The sequence below is a fragment of the Mandrillus leucophaeus genome, unplaced genomic scaffold (genome assembly GCF_000951045.1).
Source record: "Mandrillus leucophaeus isolate KB7577 unplaced genomic scaffold, Mleu.le_1.0 Scaffold353, whole genome shotgun sequence".
Taxonomy (NCBI): Eukaryota; Metazoa; Chordata; class Mammalia; order Primates; family Cercopithecidae; genus Mandrillus; species Mandrillus leucophaeus.
The window spans coordinates 171,672-190,798 of NW_012103732.1; the positions used below are offsets into that span (position 1 = coordinate 171,672).

The following is a 19,127-nucleotide window of genomic DNA, read 5'->3' on the forward strand; positions in this document are numbered from 1 at the left end:
AAACCATTCCTTAAAAAATTTCATATAATGGAAAAACCTTTAAGATTTGAAATATTTAATTAAGGCAATATTTTATAACAACAAATGGTGAATCAAGTAGGTTAAAAAAAGGAAAGATACAGAAATCATATATATATATAAAAATTTTGACTACAAATATTTATTAAAAATGACTGTAAACAAACAATCATAAGAATAGTTTTGATGGTAATATTATTTTTTCTCCATTTTCCAGGTTTTATGTAATATAGATACATTATAGCATTGTTCTAGGTGCTTCATATAAATGAGCTCTTTTAATCCTCACCACAACTACATAAAGTAAGTATAATTACTATATCTTTTGTACAGCTGAGGGAATGAGGCTCACATAACTCGCCTAAAATCATATAAGTGATCAATGGTAGTGCTAAGAATTGAACCAGGCAGTCTCCAAAGTCCCATTCTCTTACCCCTAAGCTACACTCACCCCTCAAAAATATAGGCTTTGACACCAGATCCAAATTCAAACGAGAAATTTTCCCTTTTCATCAATCCAAAGCATCACTAACGCATACTACAGAACCCAAGAGCCTTGTGTTTCTTTAGGATGCAAATTAAGAGGAAGATATGTGGTGTGACATTCATAGTGGTATTTAACAAATGGCCCCAAACTACGTTTCAATTGCTTTTCATATTGTAGGTCAGCATACACCATGTTTATATTTTACTATTTCCCTCCACCTTGCTATCGTAGTTTCTTCTCCCATTTTCTTGTTCCCCAAAACATATGCTATGTCTTCAGGGCATATTGAAATAACTATTTACTCTAAATCCGATCATGAATCAACCTCAATTATGCACACAAATCATTTAGGGTGTATCTTGTTAAAATGCAGTTGCCCCAGCCCAACCCGAGACAGCAGACAGCAGAGTATACTTTAAGAAACCCCTCTTATTTTGTAACAAAATATTAATCTTGAATATAAAAACATGGCATTCGCTATTTTCTTTCAGGAATGCCAGTACATTCTCTGCAAATTTTTGTACCTTATTTCACAAGGCTAAAGCCAGTTTTGTGCATGATATACAGAATCAATCTCACGTTAGTCACATCTGGTATATGCAACTCATAAAATCAATTCAGAGAGTGTCCACACGGGCAAGTGTAATCTTATATATGCACTCTGATCCAATTTTTAAAATTATGCCATTTCCAATCAGAACTGTCATTATAGTCAAACCTGATTTCTTATCCAGTAGTGATACCGACTGATATTTTGAATAATTTCTTCCTTCAGTGACATAGGATAGTGGAATATGCCACAGGTAGCTGTAAAGAGAAAATATTGGAAAATTACTATTATTTCAGTTAGTTACATATGATTTGTTGGTTTTCTTTTTTTAAAAAAAATTGGTAGGAAGGTTAACTTTGTTAAGCTATTCCTAGGAAGGGATAATCTTGTTAGGTTTCATAAGAACTTATGATCACTGAGGGTGCAAAAGAGATGGCATGAAAAGAAAGAGGGCATGTACCTTGTATCTGAAGGCTGAATTTCAGGCTTCATATTTAAAAAGAATCTCTCTTGTTGTATAAAAAGTTGCTTTCCTTTCTTTTGAACAGTCACTAAAGGAAATCCTTTCTGCAGGGTCCAGGTTTTCATCATTCTCTTTACATCTAGTGTTTGGTTTGTGACCTATAAAATGTATATACATAAAACTCTTTTTCCTTAAAAATAAAAATTGGTTTAAAAAAATTTAATTTTAATTTATCTGTACGCTTCCCTCTTTTCCTACCATCTATAAAGAATACATTTAATGTTAACATAAAAAAGAAACAGGAATGTTGAATTTACACCTCTAATCTAGGTAAATGAGCAACTGCTAAAAGGAATGTAACCTGGAACAGAGCTAAGTGATAGCTAAGGGAGTGAGGGAGGCACTAGGTTGAGAAGTCGCACATGTATCAACCAACTAAGAGTTCATTAAAATCCCTAAATTCATCAATATTAAAATCCCTAAGAAGGTATAAGTATTCTTTCAAATCACAATACTATCATCTAGAAGATATGAATAATGATATAAGTCTACAATCAGAATCATTGCTACTCAATGCTGTGAATCACCTGAGTCTGGGTTTCTATTTATGCTCCTACCCTCCACCTCCATAATGATAGTCTCTTAGGACCTAATACTGTGGGAGTGCCAGGGAGCAGCGGCAGCAGCAGAAGAATGACATATGAACAGGTCGGTTGCCTTAAGTCTTTCTCAAAAACAGAGGTAAACTACTTTGGTGGTCACAGACCTTCTTTCCCAGAAAATATATGAAGTTATCTATAAAACCTAGAACCTAGTGTCAGAGCTTTGCAGACCCTCTAAGGCCCAAAGCCCCTAAGACATCTAGTATCAATAACTAAGAAGCAATTTTTGAACAACAGCCTCTTTAAAGCAGGTGGTTAAACTTAGGATTCAAATTATTTTTCTAGATTATATATGAATTTGAATTGTAAGCAACAAAGTCATGATGTACCTAAATTGATAAAATCACTCTACTACAGCAGGCCTTACCTCAATCACCATATGCCCATTTATTTATAGCACAAAAGGATGGAGCAAATCTTCCCATTTTAATTAATCTTACATTTATCATGGCTCTAACCTATTTATTTCTGAACCAGAGAATTAGAAGAAAATAAGCTTGCCTAAAATCAAGATGCTTTTGGGTGTCGAAGCAGTATTGAAGTGAAGAAGCCAATGCATAATTTGATGTGGATGCTGAAAAACCTGAGGATACTGTTAGGAACTAGTTTGGGAAAGAAAAACACCATGATGCAAAAGTTGCAGTCAATGAGAAAGGCAGAAATATGTTCTAAATGCCAACAGATAAGACGGTAAGTATAAAGTAAACAATGTGGCTTTCAAATGAAATGCTACTATATCAGAGGAATAAAACAATGATTTGGGAACAACTGTTAGGTAACAAGTTCTCAAAGAGAATTCAGAGAGTAGGGAAGATATATCTTCTGGGCAAAAGATTAACAGTTAGAAAATATCAGGATTCAGATGAGGCAAAGAAGCAGAAAGAATGTATGAGAAAGATCCAGAGCAGGGGTTCCTAACCTAGAGTCAATAAAACTTAGAAACTCTGTGTGATGTTCTGCACATATGTGGTTTTTCTGAGTAATATTGCCAGAACTTTCATCAAATTTCCAAATAAGTCTGCGATCTGATCTTTCCTTTTTTTTTTTTTTTTTTTTGAGACAGTCTTGCTCTCTCACCCAGGCTGGAGTGCAATGGTGCAGTCTTGGCTCACTGCAACCTCTGCTTCCCAGATTCAAATGATTCTCCTGCCTCAGCCTCCCAAGTAGCTGAGAATACAGGAGCGTGCCACCACGTTGGCTAATTTTTGTGTTTTTAGTGAAGACGGGGTTTCACCATATTGGCCAGGCTGGTCTCGAAACTCCTGATCTCATGATCTGCCTGTCTTGGCCTCCTAAAGTGCTGGGATTACAGGTGTGAGCCACCATACCCAGTCAAGTCTGTGATCTTTTAAAGCATTACGACCCATCAATCTAAATCAGGGTAACAAACGCAAATGCTTATAAGGGTTTTGCAGTCAGCATACATGCATGAAGAAGCCTGGGTTCATGTGCTGCTTTGAAGTGTAACTTCTACATAATTACATTTTTTGCTAGAATATTTCCAGGAATGACAAAATTCCAACAGCAAAACCATCCAAGGGTAATATGCAGTCAGCTTGTGAAGTATCATCTACTCTGGAGGAACAGTCACAAAGGCAAGAGATTCATAGAGCAGAGTACAGAATCACTCAAAGGAGGCAGAAAAACTAAAAAACGGTAAGTATAGGAAAAGAAATTTTTGAAAAAAAAAGTCAAATAATAAAAATCTAGTAATATTCATTAATATGGAGAAGACAACTTTCCTACAAAATAGGAATAAAAATTAAGGTACAGAAAAAAAAAAAAAAAAAAACTGGCTACCCAAGTCCACACACATTTTTCCCAACAACTAAGAACAGCATTCTCATTTCTTGACATAAAATTCAGTGCTCCATTCATAAATATTTATATAGCAAGCTCCATCCCCCTCTTTCTTAAATAACTATGCTTTGTACCACAGATTAACTTACACACATGCTAAAGAGTATAAATAGACGAACTCGTCTCTTTTTACTGAGCTAAATAAATTACCCAGGTCACTTACCTCATTAAAACTATCCCACAGATCATCACTCTGAATGGATGCATAGCTGTGATTATGCAGGTAAAGGACAACAGCATGTTGAAACACATCTTCACTAAGGTAAGTTTTCAGCATCAACAAGAGAGAAGCTCCCTACTCAAAAAAAAGGTGAGGAAAAAGAAAATAATAGAATACTATAGATTATCAAATTGGGAATCTAAAATTCAAACTATAGTCATTCTAAAAATTTACTTCCATATGTAGAACTTAGTTATAATACACTGCTACTTAGTCTGCTATAACTAGATGTGGACTGTGTTCAACTATCTTAACATTGTTTTAAAGGATTTGAAAAAGAATTAATGAGTAGATTCCCATGTGCACTATTCTAACCAGGAGCCAGTCCGTGTGGTCTATTGGTATACTCACTGCTTCAGTGTTAGTGTTGAAAAGCTAAGTATTTATAAATACATTTTAATAGAAAAACATGGCAAATTTTCTGTGGCATCCACACCTCCATCCCCAGTGCTTAAATTACCCATTGAATTCATGAGCACACACTGCTGAAGACACAATAAATTGGCAAGGCTCTCAAAAGACTCCCTGCTAGGTATGTCATTAATTTCTTATTTTAGTATATTGTGTTGCGAAGTAACCAGAATCTCTTTTCTTCCTGCAGAGTCACTTCAAATGCTTGGAACTAACAAATGTATAGGGCAGCAAGCATACTATTAAGGTCACACTACATCCATTGATATACATGTCATCCTTCCCAATCCCGAAATAAGCACCACCTCCTCTGTGAAGCCCTTCCTGGTTTGAAATAGAAATCACATTTCTCCATCTTCAATACAGTTTATTTGGCATCCTGTATCTGTTACACATTTATTTCCTCATCTACGCTGTAAGCTAACTGAGAGGAAAAAGTGAAAACTCAACTCCAGTGACTAAAACAATGCCCACTACATGGTAGGCACTCTAGTAGTTTTTGAATGAATTTCACTTTTGATTAAATTGTAGTAATGTCAAGATTCTTGTACAAATACTAAATTATTACCTATTACTCATTTCTATATCACGCTTCATAGCTATTACTTGTTCTATAAATGTAAGTACTCGTTGTTGTCCCCAACAGTCTTTTCTCTTCTGCATCACCAACTTTCCCCTCCATACTGTAACATGCCCATTAACAAAACAAAAACGACGTAACATTCCTAATTTTAAACAAATGAAAGGCTCTCTACCTTTCCCTAACTTCACCTTCCTCCGGTTATGGTGCTATTTTTTTGTAGTAAAACTCCCCAGAGGGGTTGTCCTCAATTTGCCATCCCCATTTGCTCTCTTTCCATGTTCTCTTGAGCCATCTTCTAATCATCACTCTACTGGAAGTATTTTTTATTTTTATTTTTTGAGATGAAGTCTCACTCTTGTCACCCAGGCTGGAGTGCAATGGCGCGATCTCCCCTCACTACAACCTCCGCCTCCTGGGTTCAAGCGATTCTCCTGCTTCAGCCTCCTGAGTAGCTGGGATTACAGGCACCACCACCAAGCACACCTTTTTGTATTTTTAGTAGAGACGGGGTTTCACCATGTTGGCCAGGCTGTTCTTGAACTCCTGACCTCAGGTGATCCACTCACCTCGACCTCCCAAAGTGCTGGGATTACAGGCATGAGCTACCATGCCCAGCCGGAAGTATTTTTATCAAGGTCACTGGGACACTTCCTGGTGCCATACAAATGTGAATTCTCAGGTTCATCTTATCCATCTATTGATAGCATTTGATATAAGTGATCACCCGCTCCTCCTTGAGAGCTGCAGGACACTACTCTTGATTCTCTCCCTATCCACTGGCCATCCTTCTCAGTCTCTTCTACTGAATCCTCCTCATCTTCCAATGAGGGAAGTGTGTTCTGGCATCTGATCTTTGGATCCCTTTTCTCTGTCTAAATTTCCTTCCTAGTTGATCTCCCAACTCCAAGGTTTTCATATGATCCCCTAATGTATATCTCTAACCAGACTTCCTCCCCCTTGAATTTCAGACCCATATCCAACTGCCTGCATGGTATCTCCATTTGGATGTCTAATCCATATCTCATATTCACTCAGAAATTGAAGTTTCTTCCCCCTTCTTTCCCTAAACCTACTTCTAAAGCAGTCTTCTCCATTTCAGCAAATGACAACTCCATTTTTCCAGTTATTCAGGTAAAAATCTTAAAGTTACCCTGACCCCTCCTTCTTGTATTTCATATCTAATCCGTGAGCAAATTCTACTGTATCAATCTTTAAAATACATTCTAAGTCCAGTTGTAACTCCATCACCTTCACAACTTCCACCCTTGTCCAGGTCACCATTGTCTCACCATCCATCTATTACAATAATTTCCTAACTAGTCCTCTTAACTCCATGTACTATTGAAGACTAGAGTGATCTTTTACAAAATAAGCCATATCATGGTACTTCCCTGATCAAATCACTTTTCATTTCACTTAGAATAAAATCAAAGTCCTTACCATGGCTTAGCAGACCCTATACTAATCTGGCCTCTTACAATCCCTCTAACTTCAACTGCTACTTTCTCCTCTGCTTCCTCTACTCCAGATAACATTGGATCCTTGCTGGTGCTTGAACATGCAAGCAATCTTTTATCTCAATCTCATATCAATCTCATATCTCATGTGAGAGTCCCCAAGACCAGTTCCAGGTTTGATGATGCACTAGAGGGATTCACAGAACTCAGCATATAGTCATACTCACTGCTATGATTTATTACTGTGAAAAGATATGAAGTAAAATCAGCTAAGAAAAAAGGTGCATGGGGCAAAGTCCAGAGGAAAACAGGCACAAACTTCCAAGTCCTCTCCCAGTGAAGTCACGCAGGATGCACTTAATTCCTCCAGAAAGTTGTGACAACATGTGTGAAATACCATCTAACAGGGATGATCATTAGAGATTCAGCACCCAGGTTGTTTACTGTGGGCTAGTCACAGAGGTACCTTCTGCCTAGTACATACCAAAACTCTAGATACCCAGAAGGAAAGCAGATTTTCAGCATAAACTACATTGTTTAGGTACAGTGAGCCACTCTTATCATGCAATAGTGGGAACTTTCCCAAAACCCAAGTTCCCACATGCCACCCAAGGGTCAACCTTGCAAGCAGATCTTTCAAAGGATAGCAGTCTCAGGCCTCCTACATTAACTCTTTTCTGCACACAAGCACTACACATTGGTTATTTCCTCTGCCTGGAGTATTCTTCCCCAAGAAAACCACATTTCTCATGCCTTAGGTGGTGTTCAAATGTCACCATACAGAAGGTCTTCTCAACCATATTATATTATAAACATCATTTCCTTTGTCATTCTCATTTCCCTTATCATGCTTTATTTTCATATTAGCACCTATTACTTAACACGATACCTACTTATTCATTCATTTGTATACTGTCAGTCTCTATCTTTGACCCCTGAAATGGAAACTTCACAAAAGAGACAAAGTCCACCTTCTTCCCTGATATAACTCCAGCACCTAGAACAATGGCTGACACATGGTTAGTACTTGTAAGATTTGCTAAATGAATGAAATCTTGCAAGGCAACCTGCATCAGAATTAGGCTTGATGATTATAAAGGCCAAACAGAATATGTCTGGTAAACGTATTTCCCTACTGGTGCTTACCTTCTTGTACACAATACTGATAAGTTATCCAGTATCCCACTTCTCTTAATTACACAGAATATTTGCCAATGACAACTCCTTCCCGACTCTGAAACAAGTAGTTACCATATTGACAGGGGTTGACTATGATATGGAAACTACATGTTCAGAAGACACTGAATTCTGGGTTTAGAGGGTTAGGGTCAGAAGCAGACAGAGCTCTATTATGACTCTGTTCTGTTATTATATACTGAACTTTCCTCATTTCAAACTTTTACCATTTCATGCCTGGACTTTAGCAGCAATTTCCTGACTTTACGTTTCTTCCCACTTAAATTTACTTTATAAACTGAAACCAATTTACTTTTCCTAAATAGTAACTTTAATCAAGTCATTCCTCTGTTCAAAAGTCTTTTCAAGCTTCCTATTGCATAGGAAAAAATAATTCCTTATGGTATCCAGAGCCTTCTACAACTGGGCCCTATTCAACTTTCTCTTCTTTTCCCTCTTCACGTGTGGCTTCCACTGCGGTCAAACACTGACTCTCTGAAAAAAAACATCACTAAGTACTTCATTTTCTTTGTAGAGCTCATTGCTCCATTCCTGCCCTACCCTATACTTCGCATTCTTCTTTCTTCTTTACCTATATTTTAATTATTTAGGTCAACTCAATTCCCATTTTCCTCCCAAAAGTTTCTCTTCGTTATCCTAGGCAAAAATTCTGTCCCACTAGCACATATTACCTCTCTTATTGCTCCACAAGTACCAAATCACCTGAACTTTCAGCTACTTGACATAGACTGTATCTCACACATTTTGTGTATTTTCTTCTCTATCTTATCTGACAGCCATAACATTCATTCCTCCCCACAACATAAATGTGAATGACACTGTTATCCCTATTCTTCCATTCTCTGACCTATGGTGATCCAAATGGGGTTAACATTCTGCTTTTTCTTTACCTCAAAACCCAGGGTGTGTGTTTCAGATTCTGAAATCTATCTTCAATTCTTAAAAATCTCTTTTTGCTTACTTGTTTTGGCAATCCTGACTTGAGAGCATGCCTCAATTCTGAGTAACACAGCCAAGAGCTTGCTTAGGACCTTCCCCGAACATATTCTACCTATAGATCTGGAGAGTAAACTGACTTTAAAAGATGCAGTGCTATAAGATCTGGTTAATTGTCTGGAATACTAGTCATACAACTTAAATGAGCGTTAGAGAAAGAAAAAAACTCACAAAAAAGTTAAGGCCAAGATTTATATAGAAGCAAACATTTTATAGTTTACCATTAATACCTGAAAAAATTTAATTTTAAAATAATCTAAGTCACGCAGCTTGCTCACATATGAAATTTTAAACCCACTCCAGCTACCTTTTTGTTCACAGAAATACCTTAAAATAGGAAAGAGAATCAAACATTTCTTCAATTTGTTCTGAAGACTGAACAGATGATGATATTGGATGAGATGAATTTAAGGAATCTTTCTTCATGGTTTTAAATCGAGCATCTAAGAAATCTTCATACTGTCAAAAAATGAAAAGATTAGAATATCACAAGTAGTATCAAATGCAAAAGTATAGTAATTATTTGTATGAATTAGACTAATTAGTATGTAAGATCATTAGGAAAAAAATGACCAGTGTCACTAAACTTCAGGATATAAGCTTTCAAAAATGTAGGAAGATTGTAACCTTCATGAGTATTCCTTAAATTTAAAGATACAATTATAACCTGGCCACATTAAAATTAGCATTTCCTAAACAACAGCGTATGGGAAAATTGAGAATCTATTACCAAAGTAAACAAATGCCAACTCTGGGTATCCAAGATGAATATTCTAAAAATGTTAGCATATTTTTTTTTTTAAATGAAACCTGAAATTTAAAAAGAAAAAAAACAAAAACTGGTCCTTATGCTGATTTCTCATATATGGTCTAGAATTTCTACAAAGAGAATATACATTTCCCTTAACTGAGGTCCGTTTTAAATAAAATATAACTCTTAAACAGAAATAATTCTTTAAGAGCTCAGCAGACGAGTTCCCCTAGAACATGAATTAGACGTTTTTACACATTCTGGGCACCACCAAGTGGTCAAACTGTGTATCTCATTGCTTACGTAGCATACACGGATTTAGAATATCTTTCTTAGTATTCTAGCTACCACTTGATATTAATATCAATTAATTTCCCCTACCACTTGAAATTTTTCAATAAGCCCTATCTAAAATTTCAAATCAAAAGCTCTAAAAGCACTTCTGTTTTAAAAGCCATCTTGGATCATAACATCAGGAAGTTTAATAGAAAGTCAAACAATTTGGGGGTTGGAAGGTATCTTTACACTTTCCCACCTATTGTTTGAATTACCTTGACAATATCTGTCATATCATGGCCTAGTGTGTCTGAATATCCCTAAGTCCTGAAAATATTTCCCAAGAGTCTAATACCATAGTGAAACCACTATTATACTTCTCTGTACTGAAATGGTATTCCTAATCTTTGGAAAAAGGCATAAAATGTGGTTTGTACCTTAAAAAGGGCAAATTTTATTTGTACCAAGCTATATATAACTATTACAAGAATGTACACAGTGATAACACAGAAACACTATTACTACAAAATGTTTTAATTTTTTATCTAATTTTTACACAGGATAAAAAAGATTAATTTTGCAAAAAGGACTTTGCAACTTTAAATTCCTGCGAACAGAAGAACTACAGCTGTTTAAAAGAAAATGTTGCAAAACAATTTAAAATGTTCATCTTAATGACAAAAATGTAAAGTAATCTTATATAATTTCAGTTTTCAATGAAACACATCAATAAATAATAGCATCACTTTCCTGTCAAATCTCAAAAGGTATAGATATCAATAACCAAGGTCAAGTTTGGCATACCTTCCTAGAAACAATTTTCATTACTCCAGATGCACTGAAAATGTGATTTGACTATTTTTCCTCCTAGCATTCATAGTAGGCCAAAGAAACCCTGTACTTACACTAGAAAGTTCTTTGAATATTTTTTCCAAAGAGAAATACTCCATGAAAGTGGCAAAACCTTCATTTAGCCATAGATCATTCCACCACTTCATTGTTACCAGATTGCCAAACCACTGGGGGAGAGAAAACAATTAACCCATAGGATATTTACAGTCTCAGGAATTTTTCAAATAATTGGCTGAAGTGTCATAGTAATCACTTATAACTTGATTACAATATCTTAAAAATATACTGGTATTATAGTTAAAACAAACTATATTCAAATTAATTTAAAATTTACAAAAATTATATAAATTTACATTAAAACTAAAATAAAAATTTTAATCTTTTACCTTAACTGAATGGGAAACAAGCAAGCAAGGTTATTAGCATATTTATCAATTTAACATGCAATATAGCATGAATATAGGGAAATAAAAACCTTTTTTGGCCACCTCATGAAGTGAGATTTCCTAGATAATGACATTTTTCTACCTTCTAATATCAAGTTAGTAAGATTATTTTCCATTGTGTCTACAACCATCCATGACAACTAAAAAGTCTCTATATGAGAGATTTTCCTGTAGTCAGAAAGCCTATATTTTGTTTCTCCTCAGTTGCCCAAATTGAAGACAGTATTTGCATGATTCAAAACAGAATTCAAACAACATTCCTTAAGAAAGCTGACATATACAGGCTGGGCATGGTGGCTCACACCTGTAATCCCAGTGCTTTGCGGGGGCAAGGCAGGAGGATTGCTTAAGGCCAGGAGTTCAAGCCAGCATGGGCAACATAGCGAGACTCTGTCTCTACAAAAAAATTAAGCCAGGCATGGTGATGCATGCCTGTGGTCCTAGCTACTTGGGAGGATGAGGTGGGAAGATCAGTTGAGCCCAAGAGTTCAAAATTGCAGTGAGCTATGATCATGCCACTGCATTCCAGCCTGGGTGACAGAGTGAGACCTTGTTACATAAAAAAAAAAAAAAAAATCTGGCATATATATAAACAAATGAAGTCAGACAGATCTTTAAATATTTTCTTCTATGAGGTAGTAAGAAGAAAAGAAGGAAAAAAAAATAATAAGAGATTCTCCTTAAAAAGTGTATCTAAAAAAAATCCTTAAAATGAAAAGTAGTTATAAGGTACGTAATTTGGTTAGTGTGGTCTTGGGCTTATCTCAAATCAGCAGCAAAAGGACAAGGTTACTGCGTAAAACAAAACACCTTTCAGAATTACAATAACATATTTTTCTAAGATATTATCTTAAAACCTGTTTCAGAGGAAGATGATTTCTAAGTCCTAGAGAGGAAGTAACAGAGAAATATTCCCAAATGGTGATGAGTGGCTTTAGAAATAACAGACCTAGAGGAGATCCCCCAAAAGACATCTTATCTATATGATCTATTTTTTTTTTTGAGATGGAGTCTCTCTCTGTTGCCAGGCAGGAGTGCACTGGTGCAACCTCGGCTCACTGCAACATCCACCTCCTGGGTTCAAGTGATTCTTTTGCCTTTGCCTCCCAGGTAAGTGGGATTACAGGTATGTACCACCATGCCCAGCTAATTTTTGTATTTTTAGTAGAGATGGGGTTTCACCATGTTAGCCAGGATGGTCTTGATCTCCTGACCTTGTGATCCGCCTGCTGCTGCCTCCCAAAGTGCTGGGATTACAGGCTTGAGCCACTGCATCTGGCCCATGACCTATTTTTAAGGCAAATAAGAATGTGCTCATATGCCAGCTTGTCATGAAGTCTTCACAAGGGCTAGATTCATATAAGGTGTTTGATGTAGGATATAAGCAGACCAGAATACATCCTATTCATATACTGAAACTGTGATGACATCACCCAAACCATACCCAATGCTAGTTAAGCACCTCTTCCAGGGCACAATAGAGACAAAGTGTTAGGGAAGAATGGGGGTGTTATGTACCCATATAATTTTCTTTCTCTTCATGGGACAAACAGTCCCTTTGCCATTTTCTCAGAAACCCCCTCTCCAAAATTAACAGAGAACCCCGTTCTGGCAGGAGATGGAAAAAAAAAAAAAAAAAAATCCAGCCCTGACAGCTACAGTTTGAGTTGTCAGAAGGGTGCAACTTAGGGAAAGAGATTCTTCCTCAAAATGTTATACTGGGCAATGGGCATTTGTCATAGGTGATGCAGCTGTGTATTACTGGGGGGGAGAAGAGATCTTGAAGAGATAGTGGCTCTTCATGGCCCAGTGCTGCCACTTATTAGCTGTATGACTTATGGCAAGCCATTTATTTGAACTGAGTCTCAGTTTTCACATCTGTAAAATGTGATTAATACCCACCTTAGAGAAGTTGTGAAGTAAGACAGATGTAAAAATGCTTTAACTTGTAAAGTCCTATACAAACATCTGATAGAATTTTCATTTGAAAATGAAGTTTGTGTTTAAAAAGCATCTTTCTATTATAAAAGAAGGCAATACTTAAAAAAAAAGAATTATTAGCATCTAAATGCTAACAATAACTCCAGGACATGAAGTAGACCACAGGTGTGATATATAACAGCCTCGGTTGCTAATACCTGGTGAGCCAGTTCATGAGCAATGATTTTAGTCACCAGTTTTCTATCCGCCATTGAAGAAGTGTTATTGTCATACAAAAGCGTCTCCTCTCGGAAGGTGAGCAAACCCCAATTTTCCATTGCTCCTGCTTCAAAGTCAGGAATAGCCACCAAATCTGGACATAACAGGAAATAAGTGATCAACTTTCCCTCATCTTAGGCATTTTCTACTCAAAGTATTTTATTCAATGGTTTATCACTGTGAAAACAATGAATTCTTTTTTTACTTCTAATAAACGGAATCTTCCTTATTCTAACTCTATATGCTCCCTACCCACATGTCAGCTGAGGAAGATCTGTTCAAACCCTTTTAGAGTCACTGTTCCACTCTCCCTTAGTGAAGAAAGAGATGCCTAATTCCTTTACAATCAATTAGCTTCCCAGAGCAAGAAGGACAAAGTTCACGGCCAATACTCTGCTCTCCAGGACTAGCTCCATGTTGAACAGTACTGAAATGTTCTTGCTTTACTGAGCTCCCATTACTCAGTTTTTATTATTTAAATTGGGTATTTCTTGGAAGTTAGAATTAGTCAAATTGCAGACTAAGCCCTAAGCAAATTCCCATTTATACAGCACCTTTTTAGTAGCCCTATAAACTTAAGTGTTTTAAGCTCCAACTTCAGATATATTCATGAAATCTAAATAATATTAACAAATACATACAATTTTTAAAGCATTAATAATAGTTTTTGGTTTTCTCTGCAAACAACTTGGGCAGAACCTCTTTCTAAAAAACATTCACAAAATAAATCTAGGTTCTAATTATAACAAAAATCAGAGACACTATTTGATTCTTACCCAATTTCTTAAGTGGGTACTGAATTTCAAAGTAGTTTTGATAAAACTCAAGAAGCTTCACAGTTGTTTCCAAGGCATAGTGAACTTGACCAATCTTTTCTGGCACAGCATATATAGAAACCTAAAGGGAAACATTATGTATGATGTAAGGACAGGTACAATTAAAATGGCACGATACTCAAGTAGCACTGTCAAGACTAGCATATCTGAAAATTCTATAGAATTGTATGAGATCTTTCTGGATAGAAACACTCGCTTATGGTTACTCTAGCCCCCACCGCAAGTCCCTTCCACACATACAACATTGTTGAAAAAATTTACTGATCACCCCCTACCCCCCGCTTTTTTTAAGCTAGCAACATCCAAAGTAACTACTTTAGGTCATCTTATAGCAATTTATAAGTATTTGCCTATTTAATTCTATGATACTCTTCTCTTCCTCTCCCCTTACTTGTAGCTGCCCTTCCTTACTTATGAGGTAAAAAGATTGAGAGTTATCTGAAAGACAAAACTAAATTTTCATCCTTTCAGGACCTATCACTGTGCCTGGCATCTAGCAGGTACTCAACACTGAGGAGTCACATCTTATGATGGAGTTAGTTCCAAAGTTAACATGTAAGGCATAAATTGCACATTTGAAATTATCCTGGAAAAACCAATTAGAGACCAACATATTCTCTTTCAGTAAGTATGGCACAGTCAGTTTATCTTCTAGTGCTTGGGAGAGTTTAACTTTTTTTTTCAGTTGTTGGCTTTTTTTTAAGGATCATGTTATAAAAATATATATATTATGCAGAGAAACACTTGTGTTACGAGTTGTACACAGAATTAAAACCAACTAAGGGAACAACAGTTTCATGTCTCCCACTGCCCATTCATTCCAGGGTGCATACTAAGAGAGAAAGCAGATGGAATCATCTTTATTATTTAAATTGCAATTCTTGCTCACTCTCTTTTTTTTTTTTTTTTTTGGCTAAATGAATAAATTAAACACATATGATGTGACAACCTATGAACATCTTATTCAGTAAGTATTAAAAGGCAAGTGCTAAACAGTCATGTTCAAAGCAATGGGTTTTACAAAACAATATTTATTCTTTTCCAATTGATTTTAAAAAGCCCTCTATATTCACCTGGAAAAGTGGGATGTAGATTAGACACAGCAGAAAAACAAAAACCTCAAAATGAAGATCTCAACAGGTGGAAAATGTAAACTTTTTGAACAATTCATAATTTGGAAAAAGCACATTGGTGAACTCTAACTCCAATTTTGGTTTCTCATTAAACATATGGAAAAATGCTCAACATCACTAATGATCAGGGAGATGCAAATCAAAACCACAATGTGATACCACCTTACTCCTGGCAAGAATGGCCATAAGCAAAAAAATCAGAAAATAATAGATGTTAGCGTAGATGTGGTGAAAAAGGAACACCTTTACACTGCTGGTGGGAATGTAAACTAGAACAACCACTACGGAAAACAGTGTGGAGATTCCTTCAAGAACTAAAAGTAGAGGAATCATTTGATTCATCAATCTCACTACTGGGATTGATCAATGAATGGATAAAGAAATTGTGATATATATACATACCATAGAATACTACTTAGCCATAGAAAGGAATGAAATAATGGCAATCGCAGCAATCTGGTTGGAATTGGAGACCATTATTCTAAGTAAAGTAACTCAGGAATGGAAAATCAGACATTGTATGTATGTTCTCACTCATAAGTGGGAGCTAAGCTATGAGGATGCAAAGGCATAAGAATGATACAACGGACTTTGGGAACATGGAGGAAAGGGTGGGAGGGGGGTGAGGGATAAAAGATTACACACTGGGTACAGTGTACACCGCTTGGGTGATGGGTGCACCAAAATCTCAGAAATCACCACTAAAGAACTTATTCATGTAGCCAAACACTACCTGTTCCCCAAAAACCTATTAAAATAAAGCAAAAAACCATCAACAATTTCTAAGAGGTCAAATGGGTTTCAACCATATTGTCTTTATGTGAGGCTTCAGTCTATAGAACATATGCATTCATCACAGAAATATGGAGGTGGCTTAAAAGTTAAACAATATAGAACGTTTAAGTAAATGAACAAAAAATGAAATATATAGGCTCTGTATTTACAGTGCTGGGGTTCAGATCTCTGCTATCTGTATGACCTTGAGCAGGCTAGTTAAACCTTACTTTCCTTATCCATACAATGGTGATAAAAGTGGCTCCTACTTTCACAGAACTGCTGTGAGGATTAACTAAGCTAATACATGTATAGAACTTAGATTAGTGCATGACACAATGTCTAAGTGTTCAATAAATGGTAGTTATTACTGTTATTACAAATAGACTCCCATCAGAATTGAGGCAAAATATGTGTGAACAGAGTATCTGTGGTTACAGTTACTGGACGAATTGTATCTATAGAACTGGAGTTAACCAATTAAAAATATGTTGCTTTCTAAAGTAATGAGGGAAGAAATTTATTCTCCCATATTATGGGGCCATCCGTACTTCATTAGCCCAGCCTTCTACCACCTGAAGCCCCCGATACAGGACCGTGACCACAACTTACTGAATTCAGTCACGCCTACAAGCTGATCCTACTTACTGCATTTCCTGCATCTTTCTCCAACAGAAGTCAGTTTTAGTATACACACACACACACACACACATGCACACACGTGCGCCTGACATACAATTTTTAAATCTCCAGCTATCATTATAAATAACTGTATCAAGATCACTGGAATTTAAGACAAGTCTTTATTAGCTGTACCTATTCTTTGCAGACAAACATATCTTGTGTTATAGTTGCCTAAATCATCTAGAAGATGGTATCCCAACAGAAACATCACCCATACCTCCAGATTACTCTAAAACATTCTTCTATCACACACACCATTTGGCAACTCCCATCACTGTGCACCTTTCCTTAGAGGACAAGTCAGGAGAAAAAGTTCACACGAAACTGAACTTTGACCAAAGGGTCCACTTATTCCTATCTCTGGAATACAATGATTAGGAAAAAATGTAGTTTTAAATACTTTCTCTTCCTTTCTACCTCTTTTTCTTTTCCTTAAAAGAACATCTGCAATGAGTTCTTACTAGAGATAAATAATCTGGTCATTATAATTATTACCAAGCTTCTCTAAGAGCAACAGATGCAGTAAGAAATAGAGAGAGCAACCTAGCTCAACAAAGAAAGTCTTGAACAGCATTCTGGACTTGGTAAGAGAACTGTAAACATTGTTAAATAAAAGTCAGTCAGCACTCAGGCCTTAAAACTTACAACTTGCCAGATCTCTTTCTTGCTAGATCTCTTTCAAAGATCTTATAGGAGATTTCTAAAAACACAACTAGAAAGATCCCTGATCAGCTCTCAAAGAAGAAGGTTAACATTAAGCAATAACAGATTTAAGTTTAACTTATTTGTTTCTTAATTTAATAAAAACAAAAACTAATTAACAAAAGCAAAAATAGAACAAAACCTCATACTTTCAAAAGGGACAATAATATGGTCTGCAAGATTTATAAAGGCAGAAAATATTAGAAGCTTCAATACTAAATTTTCTGAAAAACAACAGTCTTCCTCAACAGATAACTGGACACGCATAAAAGCAGAAATTCCACCCCTCTCCCCCACAAAAACAGTTAAGTCTATTCAGAATAACTGGTTAGATGGCTTTAGGAGAATGACATAAATTGTGTACAATGTTCCAGGCTGGTGGAAGATAGTTGAGGAAGAAATGTTTTTAGAGGAAATTTGGAACAAAGTCATGTAGTCATGTTTCTGACTAAACGTGAATAAATTAAAATTATAACTTCACATGGATGATACTGGTGAAGTTTCTATTTGAATGCTCAATGTCAGATGTGGTGTCCACACCTGACTAACCATGACTAGATTCTGATTCTACATGTTATGCCTGTCTACAGTAAAAACAAAAGCAGGCAGTGGCAAACAAAAGTAGGCATTGTATTTCACAACTGGCCTAGAATTGTCTAGGTAATTCTGGTATTTCTGAAGGCAGGGGGAAGTTTACAGAATGAAGAATGAACAGAAATGATGAAATACATGTTCCTCTTTTTTTAGGTCTTTGACAACAATGCAGTATTTAACACTGAAGAGAACACATGTAATAATCTATAGTCAACTTTGAAACTTTTAGTTGGTGAGCAATATTGACTTTAGTAAGTAAAGCTCTATTGAGACTTGTTTCTGAATACTGCCTTATTTCTGAACCTACCCATCAAATATTACAAAATAGAAGCCATCCTAGAGATTTTAGCATAACAAAATCTATCAACATATCTAAAAGTCTAGTCCTTTGTTAGACTCCAAGTTTTAAATTTCTGGTCACCATACCCAACATAAACAGCAGAAGTTACTTATGTCATTTGGTGTAGGCAGCAGCATATTGTGGTGAACAAAACAATTTTGACTATCACTTACTGATTATGTAATCTTAGGTCAACTACTTAACTCCTTTGAGACACTGTTTCCTCATCAGCAATGTGGGTCTAATACGTATCTTCCCCTTATTTGGCTTATAAAATGAAAAAATGTTTATAAATGAGTGCCTAGAACAGCTGCCAGCACAGAGTATGACTCCATGCATGTCACATTCCTCCCCATTTCCTGATAAAAAGGCAATAAATTAATAAAACTATTATTTATTTGTATAATGTTAATATTTTCAAAACATTTACTTCTGGGTATTAAAAATAATGTAGATATTTACTCACATGCAACAATTTTATATTTTCATATGGTAAAAATGAAGTATGCACTCTATCCATGCATATATGCATATGTATATGTGTGTATATATGTCTGTATATATGTGTGTATATATGTGTGCATATATATACATACTGAGAAAGGATGAGAGCAGTCTACTTAAGGGTCCATAGCT

The 19,127-nt window shown here is 35.9% G+C and overlaps 1 protein-coding gene across 2 annotated transcripts in view; it reads right to left on the minus strand.

The window, feature by feature from the left end:
• The window catches only part of LNPEP (leucyl/cystinyl aminopeptidase), a 99,988-nt gene that overhangs the window by 23,542 nt on the left and 57,319 nt on the right, over nucleotides 1-19,127 (minus strand). For both annotated transcript variants that reach the window (XM_011989410.1, XM_011989412.1), the window contains exons 5-11: nucleotides 14,205-14,325; nucleotides 13,368-13,522; nucleotides 10,837-10,950; nucleotides 9,232-9,363; nucleotides 4,204-4,335; nucleotides 1,516-1,676; nucleotides 1,224-1,312 (exon numbers count right to left, since the gene is read on the minus strand). In XM_011989410.1, the coding sequence (XP_011844800.1) occupies nucleotides 1,224-1,312; nucleotides 1,516-1,676; nucleotides 4,204-4,335; nucleotides 9,232-9,363; nucleotides 10,837-10,950; nucleotides 13,368-13,522; nucleotides 14,205-14,325 (904 nt within the window). The remainder of the gene's footprint in view (nucleotides 1-1,223; nucleotides 1,313-1,515; nucleotides 1,677-4,203; nucleotides 4,336-9,231; nucleotides 9,364-10,836; nucleotides 10,951-13,367; nucleotides 13,523-14,204; nucleotides 14,326-19,127) is intronic.